Source organism: Triturus cristatus, chromosome 7 (genome assembly GCF_964204655.1).
Source record: "Triturus cristatus chromosome 7, aTriCri1.1, whole genome shotgun sequence".
NCBI classification, from domain to species: Eukaryota; Metazoa; Chordata; class Amphibia; order Caudata; family Salamandridae; genus Triturus; species Triturus cristatus.
Genome location: NC_140590.1, coordinates 61919306 through 61931522, shown reverse-complemented (window position 1 = coordinate 61931522; position 12217 = coordinate 61919306). Strand labels below are relative to the sequence as shown.

General features: G+C 44.0%; 1 protein-coding gene across 1 annotated transcript in view; it reads left to right on the top strand.

The window, feature by feature from the left end:
- The first annotated feature begins 5468 nt into the window (after positions 1-5468).
- The window catches only part of LOC146808809 (uncharacterized), a 127715-nt gene continuing 120966 nt past the window's right edge, over positions 5469-12217 (top strand). The window contains exon 1 of the mRNA XM_085615639.1: positions 5469-5771. Within this exon, the coding sequence (XP_085471765.1) occupies positions 5753-5771 (19 nt within the window). The 5' untranslated portion in view covers positions 5469-5752. The remainder of the gene's footprint in view (positions 5772-12217) is intronic.

The window sequence follows — 12217 nt, the reverse complement described above, 5'->3', positions numbered from 1 at the left end:
TATTCTCTGCTTACAAATAACGTGGAATAGAGATATTCTATCTAGTCTTTGCAAGCAGTGAAAAGGTAGGTAGTGCTGACTTTTGTCCCCGTTGTAACCCGTCATGCCTATCTTCTCCCCATTGATTGGTAGTTGGTTCTGCCCGGACCGCTTATTAGAGGTAAACCATCCGGCTCCACTGGAAGACACCCCTAATAAGGACACATTCTCTAAATATGGATCAGTCGCCGTAGCTTACAGCAAATTAGGGCATAAGGATCGCTATATAGAAACAAGAATAATCAAGCGAGACCAGTAGACCGATGACGGGATCCTTTTGACCCTGCAAAAATAAGAAACGTTAGGAAATAGCCCTTTTTCGAGGAATATGAAACCAGGGGAAGGAGCCAAGCTCACGGTCGAGGTAACCACGAGGTAACTCGGCTCCGTCGCTCTCGCTGTCTAAACATGTCTGCCCTACTGCCCACCCCGCCCAGTAAACACGACAAAATCCTGCGCAAACGGAAGCCTGCTGACACCCACCATCGACGTCACCGAACTGGGCTAGATCGCGCACAATTGGGCTATGTCATTTTCCGGTTACGCAGTAACATCCTCGTGCTCGTTGCTAGATTGCAAATATGTACAACACTCCAACAAAGTAGTATAATTATAACATTTTAATAACTTATAGGTATAACAACACGCCAACAGGGTAAACACATTAAAACACGTTTTTAAACAACTATTTACATGACAGTCCTCGCCCCTCCTTCTTCGAAATAGCAACATTGGCCTGTTTTGGGCGGTCCTTTTAGTTGGCTTTGGGCTATAAAAAGACCTACAAAATCCATCGGCCTGTGAGGCAGCATCAGTGGCGGACGATTGTGCGAATAGGCCGGAGGCTACACGCAGCGCCGAGGCCCTGGCAGCGCCAAGGTGGAGTCCACCATGTTGTATTGGTCTTCCCATTCTCTGCTTCGACCGGCAGCGAAGGGTGCCCTGGCAGGGGGGAAGCGATGCGGACGGGCCTCCCCCACCTCCCCAGGTGGAGGCTCGCCAGCAGAGAGGGCACCCTGCCGTTTCACTCGCCGTCCAGCGGAGTTGGCGCCCTGCATTCACCGGCCATCTTGCCTGCTGGGCAACCACTCGGGCGCAGGGTCACTAAGATTGCCATTAGCGTTTGACTCGAGGAATGGGCCCCCGCAGCCGAGTGATCGGGGGACCCACCCCGGTGGCGATACCATCGAACTGCTGCTGTCGCTGCCACTGGAGTCCCGAGATGGCAGTTGGTTCTCCAGATTCAGGCCCGGCCCGCTAAAAGGACGGCTCTGGACTCGGAAGCTTGTCTGCTTGGGCGTGGGCCCCACCCTTGAAAAAACGCCCCCTCAGATTTGCAGAGTCTGCGGGAGTCATTGGCACTCGACTCCCGCGGACTTCCGGTGAGGGCAAGCCGCCGCCATTGTTCTTTGCCCCGGGCGACAACCACCTTGTCTCCGCCGGATGCAATGAAAGAGACTGATTCAAGGCGGCGGCAGCGAGACCTGCCTGCTGTCCCGCCCTGAGGATGGATCACGGCATCGCTGCGAGATCGTGGTGACGTCATGCTGACGCAAGCTGACGCTAACGAAAGTCCTCGAACTACCGAAAGGGATTCTGGTCCGGCAGCTAGTTAGTGCGAAGACTTAGACTGTGCACTGGACCCACCCGACCTCGCCCCAAAATGGCACCAATGTAGGAGGGGCCTGCAACTCCTTATGGCGTCCCGGTTACTTGACATTTATGTATGCAATATTTCCACACATGATGGTTGGAGGGACGGGGAGGGTACTGAATTTATGCTAAAGTAGTGTTGCTCATGATACTCGACACCTTTCACACCGTGGCCGGCCTGTAGCGGTTGTAGGCCCGTATTTGTATGCTGACATTGTTTTAAATAAAGGGCTTCTTAAAGGAATTAAGGAATCAGCGTCATGACAAATCATCTAAGTTGGTAAAGGTTTTTGAATAAATGATTGTTACTCCCAAGCAATAGAAAGCAGATAATACAGACCCTATTTGCCTGAATTTTGGATTGATGAAATTTGTACCAATCACGCCTGTCTTTTTCAGAATTGTTGGAAAATGGTTAACTATAGCTTAAGGTATCTGCCGAATGCAAGGTACGGTACCTTGCCCCATAATACGCGACCGATTGAGAAACAAATACACGACAAGGGAACCCGAATTTAGGAGACGAATAAAATGGAGCATCTTGTATAGTCGAAAGGAAGGATATAGTAGGTCTGTGGTATTACCCACTCCTGCGGCTAGCCTGGTACGTGGTAAGTAGAACTTTTTCGTGTCTATGCGCGCTGATGTGCTTTGAATGCTGCACACCCCCCCCTTCTTTTCTTCTCTATAGGTCACATCGGAGTTCCGACTGAAGAATGGAGTGGACATGGACCGCACCGTGCTCAATGTAGGGAAAAACATAGACAAACGTTGTGGGATGGTGCGTGAAGCGCAGACCACCACTGGGAGCGTGAAAAACTGTATGGATAACATGCGGTCATCGGAAGAGAGGGGTCGGACGTGACGCACAGCCTGGCTACGGACCATGGAACATCTATGGCATCGACCAAGGAGGAGCCACGAAGCAAAAGGATGCGGGACGAGGCACCCTTCTCAGCATGGAAAGCAATACATTGAAAGGCTATCCCGAAGCCCCCTGCTCGCTGATCAGCTCGTGCCTGAAGTCCCAACCCGTCGGGCCCGATTGATGGGCCCAATGCTGAAAGATTCTGCTCTCCTTGGTCCGCTTTTTGATCCGATCCCACTTCACCCCCTCTTCCCTCGGCCTCCCAAAGCACCCCTATTTTTGACGTTGACCTTACAAAAGAACAATGAGAAGCGGGTACCCCGTCTCAAGGTACCTACGATAAGACCAGTCAAGGGACAGGACAGAACAGGACTGTGAACCAAGAGCAAAGGATGATCACACCCTGCAACGCGAAAAATCTGGATTTGAGCTGGACCTTAGCTCCACCGCCGGTGCTCAACAGTGCCAACGTAAGAAGAAGAGAGAGCTTACCAGTGATGGCTCACTGCAATAAGACACTGGAAAGAAGAAACCCCCCCCCCTGACTGTAACTCATGTTGAGTTGTATTCCTCTCCCAACCACTTTTTGATTTGACTACCTCCCAATCAAGTTTCCAAGATCTTTTTATCGGTCGCTTCCAGCTACACACTAAATAAATAAGGAAACATTAGCTTATTATAAATGACAATTGTATAGCATCAACCGTACACATGACTATGCTGTTTTAGCTTGATCGACGCGAAGTCTAGGCCTTAAGTAAATGAGTGTAGTTATCCCTTGTTTTACCGAACCTTTTTCAAGTATCGAGTTTGTGTTCAAGCAAGTTTCCCTCCACCTATCTCCGTGTCTGATATATGATGCAGCTAATGAAATTCTGTATACGCTACCTCCTCGACTGTCACGTTAACCACATGTAACTATGTACAATTGTGTCAGATTGCTCCCGCCTGTCCTAAGACTCTGTACTTTTAAAAACAGGAACGCATGAAAACATTTACGATATTATGGCTAAAAGGTTAACGAAGGTGAATGTCGGCCAGACAAGCTGGCGAGATATGTTAAAAGGGAGGACTGTGGAAATTTAGTTTGCAACTGAACATTATCTGCGCCATCTTGCCTCTCCCCAGCGCCACGCACCGAAAACGCACGGCAGCCATTTTAGGCACCCCACTCTCTCTCCCCGCTCATCGCCGATCACCAGCGCGCCCCTCAGGCGCTGCGAACATCCCCCGCGCGCTGGCCACCCCCGCTCTCTCATACATGGGCCATAAAACCTCTCCTTCTGCGCGACCCTGCCATGGAATCGCACCCCGTGCCTGACCAACACCTCCTTTCATCCCATACATGGTCATACATCCTCTTTGATAACCCCCTTCCTCCGCGCCCGATTGTCCGAACCGATCCCAGGCCATCACCTAGCCCTGCGGATGCAGTTTATTGCCCCTACTATAAGGGAAACACCCCACATCAAAGGGATTACAGTGAATCAAGGCCCCCACCCCCAGAGACCCGACCAGCCGCACACCCCCCCCCCCCGGGAATTGGCGGAACGTCCCGCAGTGTGATAGCCATCTCCTACTGTGGGTGGGGTGGAGACTTCTACTGTAGCTATGTGTGGGAACGGATCTGAGCTGGGGATTCTGAGGATGTTCTTTTATGCATCAAAGCGATCCCAAGAATGTGCCATGTGTTGTAAACCGGTAATAAAATAATAAACCTGTGTATAAGAGGCCAGGCCTCAGAGATGCAGTTAGAACATCTCGAGAAGATTCCCTGTGGGTCTGATCTGATGTGTTCTCCTCCGGAGAGAATAAACCTTTGTTTCTTGCCTTCCAGTCTTCAGCGCCTGCCTCTTTTATTGGTAAATCATCGAATGGTATAAGAGGCGATTACCGCCGGGCAATACTTGAAAGGTTATCGACTGCAACTGCCGCTACCATTTAACACTTGGACTATGGAAACGCTCTGTACGCCGGCATCACCACCAAGCTGCAGAAGAAACTACAACGAATCCAGAACGCGGCCGCACGACTCATCCTGAACATACCTCGCCACCACCACATCTTCGGACACCTGAAGACACTTCACTGGCTTCCAGTCAGCAAGAGGATCACCTTCAGACTCCTCACCCACGCACACAAAGCCCTGCACAATATCGGACCAAAACTCATCAACCACCGCGTCTCCTTCTACACCGCTCCTCGCACCCTACGCTCGACCGGACAAGCCCTGGCAGCCGTGCCTCGCATCCGCAAAGCCACCGCTGGAGGCAGGTCCTTCTCCTACCTGGCAGCAAAGACCTGGAACTCTCTTCCCAGCCACCTGCGCGCCACACAGGACCACCTCTCCTTCAGAAGGCAGCTCAAGACCTGGCTCTTCGAGCACTGCCCCCCCCCCCCCCCCCTCCCCCCCAGCGCCTTGAGACCCCTACGGGTGAGTAGCGTGCTTTATAAATGCAAATGATTGATTGATTGATTGATGGCGGTCGCGCTGGCCCTGGTGCACTTTTTTTTTTCCTTATAGCGCTTGCGCACCACTCGCGGGCTTAACTACACGCCCTTTTGAATTTTCACCATTGTGGATTTTGTTGTTTCATTTGGAGGCCGCGCGCCTTTTAACTAAAAGCCTGCTTTCATTTGAACATCACGGGTTTCATTATTTTAATTTGGAGAAGCTGCTACTGTGTGTTACAGGGTACATTGAATTAGCTCCCGGGTTGCATGTAGGGTGCTGCTCCCCCTCTGCCCTCCCTTCGCACACACACAGCATCATCACAGGGCTGCAGGTGGGCTTGTGTGTAACTACACGCCCACTTTAATTTTCACCATTGCGGGTTTTATTGTTTAATTTGGAGGCCGCGCGCCTTTTAACTAAAATTCCACTTTCATTTTAACATTGCGGGTTTCATTATTTTAATTTGGAGAACTACAAGCCCGCTTTCATTTTAACATCGCGGGTTTCATTATTTTAATTTGGAGAGGCTGCCGCAGTGTGTTACAGGGTGAATTGAATTAGCTCCCGGGTTGTATGTAGGGCGGTGCTCCCCCTCTGGCCTCCCTGCGCACACACACAGCAACATCACGGAGCTGCAGGCGGGCCTGTGTGTGCCTGCTTCCTCTCAGAGAGTGGCTTATAAACCCCTTTCGTATTTGAGGGCGCGCAGCTACACAGAGCCCAAGCTGTCATGCCTGATGATGACTTCCAACCCTGGTGAGTAACATCCGAGAAGCGGGTGTGGGACACTCGCACCTTTGTTTATTGGGTTCACTTGCAGCTCGGCTGCATGTTTACATGTGTGCGTTTGCGTCGACATGGGTCTTGCATGTGGCAAGGGTAGACTGGTGGTGGTGGGGGGGATGGGATTTTACAGGTTTACATGCTGTGGCACTTTTGTAAACTTTGTTTGCACTATATTCTGAAAGCTACAAAGTTATCACATTGTCATTTTTGCTATGTTTTATTCTTTTCCAGTTGCCTCCTGCACGTACATAGGGAATTTAATTTGTTTTTCAGACTTTTTCCTTTCCCCAGATCCCCGCTTATCTTCTCATGTTTGGTCGGAGTGCCTGTCTTTCCCTTGCCCTTTGCATTATGGTACTTGCAGTTTTGCATTTTTGGAAGTGCAGAGCAACCAGTCTTGACTCCGCCCACCACGCAGGAGCGTTCAGCCAGTCTCCTTTGCCTGCCATTTTTTTTTTTTTTACAGAAGTCAGGGATTTCTTAATCTTCTCCTGAATATCTTCAGATACCTTTTAACCTAACCACCATCATCCGCACATCCTCTGTCCCACCAAAATGTCATGTGCCGGTCCCAGTTTTCAGTCATCCTTTGAGTATGAAAACTTCTCTTTTTTACCTCCTGCATTCCAACAAAATTGCCCAGATTAGTACCATCGCAGCGCTGCTGCAGCCCCCGGAGAAAAGCATGGAGGAGTTTCATTTGTCTGCTGCCCTGGGGCAAGACAAACGTGGGTGAGAAAAGTCCGTTTCCACCCCACTCCCTTTACAGATGGGCCTCTGTTCTCTCTGCCCGAGGTAGAATGAGGCTGAGCGGTGTCACCCCGGCCCAGCACTGCAGATGCCTGCCTTACGTTTACAAACTTTGTGTAACGTGGCCTCGGGACATTTAAAGTCCTCTGCCCACCTGTAGGATTCCCTTTGTGTGCGAGAGCGGACCGTGGTTTGTGGGGGCAGGGAAGCGTTGCGGAACTCCTTTGAACGTATTGCTTACTCTATACACGCAGTTTGAAGATCTAATTCCAAGTTCCTCGGGTCTCTCCACAACAGGGTCTCTTTACGCTATTTCTGAACTGCATTGGAAACTGATACACGTCAACCTACCTGTGAGTTGCAAAAAAGTAAAGCAAACGAAAAATGTTCTTTCCTCATTTCATTCTGAGAATGCACAATGGTTGATTTTCCAAAATAGTGCGGTTCAATTCAAAATGAGGACCATTATAAGAGTTTAACATTACTTATTGCGGGAGTCACAAGAAAATAGTTTTAAAGTAGATTGGGTTGTTTTCAACAGAAGTACAAAACATAAGCCCATGTGTTAGGATATATCTAAAAAACATACCACTATGTAATTTAAAAAGACATCATATTTTATTAAAACCAGTTAAAAACACATAATAAAAAACAAAATTTGATCCAGTGAAGGTTTTCCTATTGCCAGTAAACATATAAGTTCTGCTAGATCAAAGGCACAATAAATATATCTTATTAGAATATATTTATACAAACACAACAGTGCACAATAGTTGTGCTAAACAATTAACAAACTCATATACCAGAAGTGGAGAGACATAAAAAAGACAGTACAATTTGTCATTAATTAACACATCTGTTCGTAAATCTCAACAGAGCTTTTCCTATACACAATATGTAGATATAGTGTCTTATCAAAAAAGCTGCTCCCACAGATTGTGTTGTTGTATTGCGTCGACGCGTTTCGATGGGTTAATTTAATTGTCCATCTTTTTCAAGACAAGAATTGTCTCATCCTCTCAAATTTATTGTAGGCACTGAATGGTTGCCGTTGCGATAAAACTCCTGTTAACAAATGTATCAATAGTGCAAAATTACGTTTGTGGCAAAGAATAATCACTTAAAATTATCTACATTGTAAAATGTTAGAAAAAGTCTTATTAACAGCATATAGCATACTATTTACGCATTTTTTTAATTTCTTTCCACGTTTGAATTGATTTTTCAAAATAAACTATATCGTATAAATTGTCATATGGAAAACATATGCTAAACAATTCAAATTATTTATGTACTATCCTATCAAATGGGCCATTAGAATATATGGGGCTAGAAGTTCGTGAGTCATACGTTTGATTGGATTTAGGGATTACCTTATAGCATGTCTTGGATTCTTCAGATTCGGGATTATCTATTTATTCTTGTAATTGTATGAACAACATCTGAAAAGACAATATGTTACTAAGCCTTCAAGTTGGCCAGATTTTAATAGACCTATCTTACATGCACCAGACATCCCTGGTTTCTTAATCCACTTAGCATAACACCATATATTATATGTATGGTAACCCCTAAACTGTTTGTCACATGTTTCTTATTTTTAACGGTTTTTGTGATGTATTAACAACATACTAAATCTCATCACCTTATCAAGCGGTATTGCCATCAAAATACGTGCAGGATGATTTTTGACACTTCTCCTTATTCTTTCTCTTCAAAGGTTCTTGCCTGAAACATTAACCATTTGATTATGTCTAAACATAACATTTCCATTTTTGGATTTTTCTAGAGCTTTAGAGTTTAAATGCCTACCGTGTTTTACGAGGAAGCCCCTTTCTTTGTTGTTGTTTCTTTAATTCCGAATAAGGTGAGCATATATCGCTTCCTGGTTATATTATTTTCCTCTCTGTTAAGCTCAAATTGACCTAAAAACGAAAGTTTTGCATTACGCTATAGTACCATTATCGAGTAGAACTGCTATTAAGTAGAACATAGTTTTTAACATTGCGTTCTAATATTCCCTCGGTAGAGAGAAAATGCTATAATCTATTTAGTCGTGCATACAATTTAGCCCGATAGTGCACTTGTCTCTAACTCCATAGCCTCACCGTCTCGAAAATCTTAGATGAATGCAAATTGGGGTCCTCTCGTCTTCCCGACTGCCAGCGTCTGTCAAACCTATGTCTTTCCGATTTAAAAACCCTGGAGGGCCAGCTCTGATTGGTCCATTGTGGGGAATCAGTATCAGGTGTGTTTCCCAATTTTCCCGCGATAGACTGCGGGAATGGCTGCGGCATCTATTCTAATAGAATCGTATAATCTGCCTTACACGCTCCGGAAGTACTAATTCCGGAAGCGCGGTACATTTCGACCGATTGCTTTGAGCTGCCACGTTAGTATCTCGTATTCGTGATGTCTACGGCGACCCGGATATACTTACACTCTTATCCCTTTTCTATTTTTTCTTTTTTGAAAATCCTAAAAACTTTATTAAACAAACTGTCTGCAACTAGCTTTTAAGTCAAAATTACCGAGACTCGTGAAAACTTATAACCTCTATCCACCATGTTCACGTGGACTGAATTTAATAAAAAGTATATTTTTGCGACCTTTCTTTCTTTTTATTCTTGTTATTAAAATCAAGAATGCATGAATTGCAGTTAGCCCTCACCATAGAGCGATTTTTTCAGATGTTGTTATTATAAGCTAATTGTTACATATATATCAACACATGAAATCTGAAATCAGGATATACATGTGCATGTGCAAATATATACACAACTATTGATTCAGTCATCTGCATTATCCAATTATTATCGGTTGCGCTTAAACCAGACATTGCCCCTTTCAGCATTATTAGGTTATCATATACTATTTGCAATTATTTTTCATTGATTTGCTATCAATTTCATCCAGTCCTCCCTGGTATTCATGCCTGTGTTGATCGTATCTAAATAACACATGTACCATTGTTCACGCATTTTTCTAATTGCATCAAGATTACCTCCTCTCCGACTAACAGTTATTTTTTCCAATACAAACCATTGAAACTGGTTATATTGGTGGTTAGCTCTAGCATAGTGCTCTGTGAGGGGTGCATTTTCCTTTTTGTTTTTTAACGCCGATCTGTGTTCGAGTAACCTGATGCGTAGCTCCCTACTGGTCTCGCCCACGTAGCCTAAGCCACATGGACAGACAATGAGGTATACTAGGTTCTTGCTCCGGCAGTTGTTCAATGTTTTTGAAGTTATAGTTTTACCATTGAAATTCAAAACCTTTTCTTTAAGACAATTCGGGCAAATGGAACATGTGCCACAGGCATAGTTCCCTATAGCTTTCTGGTTGTGCAGGTTGTTTTGGCTGTTGTTTTCAGTTGTTTTGTACGTTTTTACCAATGCATTTCTTATAGTTTTGTTTCTTCTGAATGAGAATAGGGGTTTAGGTATTGGTGTCTGTACGCCATCATTAAGGATCTTCCAATTTCTATTTACTATATTCTTTATTTTATTGCTTAGTCCAGAATATTGGCTTACAAAGACAATTTTGTCTAAATTACTGTTTTTCTTCTCTTTATCCTTATTTAAAAGGCTGTCCCTATCGTAGAATCTTGCACGTTTAAGGGAATGCTTGATTAGTTTTTTGGGGTATCCTCTTTCTTTTAATTTATTGGTCATAATTTCCGCATGGTGATAGAAATCAGTAAGATTTGTGCAATTACGGCGTAATCTTAAAAATTCCCCAAAAGGGATGTTGTCTCGTTGTGACTTGGGGTGGTTGCTATCATATTTTAACAGGGTGTTTTTGTCCGTTGGCTTAGTAAATAATTCCACCTCAAGGTATCCTTGTGTGTCTTTTATTTTAATATCTAAAAAGTCAACGCTTTTATTGCTGAAATTGGCTGTGAACTTCAAATTCTCATCTCCCATGTTAAGCCATTCTAAAAATTGCATCAGCTCAGTTTCCTCACCATTCCAGATAAAAATTATGTCGTCTATAAAACGATACCAGTGGGAAATATTTTCAAAAAAAGGTGCCATGTTGTTGTAGATGTGTTTCCGTTCGAAGTAACTTACATAAAGGCAAGCTAAGCTGGGGGCACATGTGGCCCCCATGCTTGTCCCTTTGATTTGTTTATACAACTCTTCTTTGAATAAGAAAATGTTATTCTTCAAAACTAGCTTGATGCAGTTTAAGATAAATTGGCATTGCCTGTCATTTAAATTTTCCTCCTCTAGAATATACGCCATCACTTGTATTGTATCATCCTGAGGGATATTTGTGTAAAGTGCTTCAATATCAAGGGTGACTAAAAATTGAGTCACCCTATTGAAGCTAATCCCTTCAAAGATCGAAATTGTGTGGGCTGTATCTTTCAAATATGATTCTTGTTTTTGAACAACTGGTCTTAAAAAGAAATCTGCATATTTGCTTAGTGGTTCCAGTAGTGAACCCAAGCTACTCACAATTGGTCTCATAGGTGGATTCTCAATGTCTTTATGTATTTTTGGTAGACCATAAATTGCGGGAATAATTGGGTTGTTGTTGGATAGGAACTTATATTCATCCTCACAAATAACTTGATCTTCTCTGCCTTTATTAAGATGTTCTAAGACTTCTTTTTTCAGAGCCTCAATCATAGAAAAGGAAGCACGTACATAGTGATCCGCTACGTTTAACAATGATCTCATTCTATTCTCGTAGTCGAGGGTGTCCATGACTACAACTCCTCCGCCCTTGTCTGCGGGTTTGATGGTAATTTGGTTGCAGTCTTGTAGTGTTTTAAGCGCTTTCCTCTGTTTGGGTAGAAGGTTATTTGTTTGATTGCATGTCATGCCTAAACTATTCCTTATCTCTATTTCTGTTATTTTTTCAAAAAGCTCAATGTTTTTATCAAGTTGACTGAGATTGGGAGTGAAAGTGGATTTCATTTTGAAACCTGTGACATTGTGGCCTGGTTCATAGTTTTTATCTTTGAAAAAGTTATTTAATCTGATTTTTCTGAAAAAACTTCTCAAATCCTTTTCCAACTCAAATTTATTAGGAGGGGCCGAGGGGGCAAAACTAAACCCTTTTTTTAGAACATCTTCTTCTTCTTTAGTTAATATCCTATTTGAAAGGTTTACAATAGGAATATCTGTTACCTCCAATATCTTTGATTCCTGGTTTTTAGGTAATCCTGTGCCTGATAATTTGGAGGTGGATGGTTCCTCGCCTGGTCTTCTCTTCCATAGTTCCGATAGTTCCTTTGCCCTCGGTTTGGGCGTCCTCCTAAAAAAGACTCCCGTTCATAATTAACACCTGTTCTAACTTGCTGTTCATTAGTTTGTTCTTCCTCACCACTTGAGCCGGAGGATTCAGAGAAGGTGATTCTCTTATTTCCTCCTCTTGAGTACACCGGTCTCTGGTACTGTGGTTTGTCCCACCTTTGTTCTCTCTTTGTGTTGTAGTACTCTTTATTCAGAAAAGGATATACCAATTCAGCACTAAATTTGTCTATATCCTTTCTAAGTTTAGTGGTTTTTTTGTTTATAAGATATTCCCGATAGCCATTAGTTTCCAATTCTAACTCCTCTAATTTCTTTTTAGCATCCTCCAAAGCTGTGTTTTGTTTAAATGCTATTTCTAGATCTTCTATTTGTTTTCGCTCTATGATCATTACTTCTTGT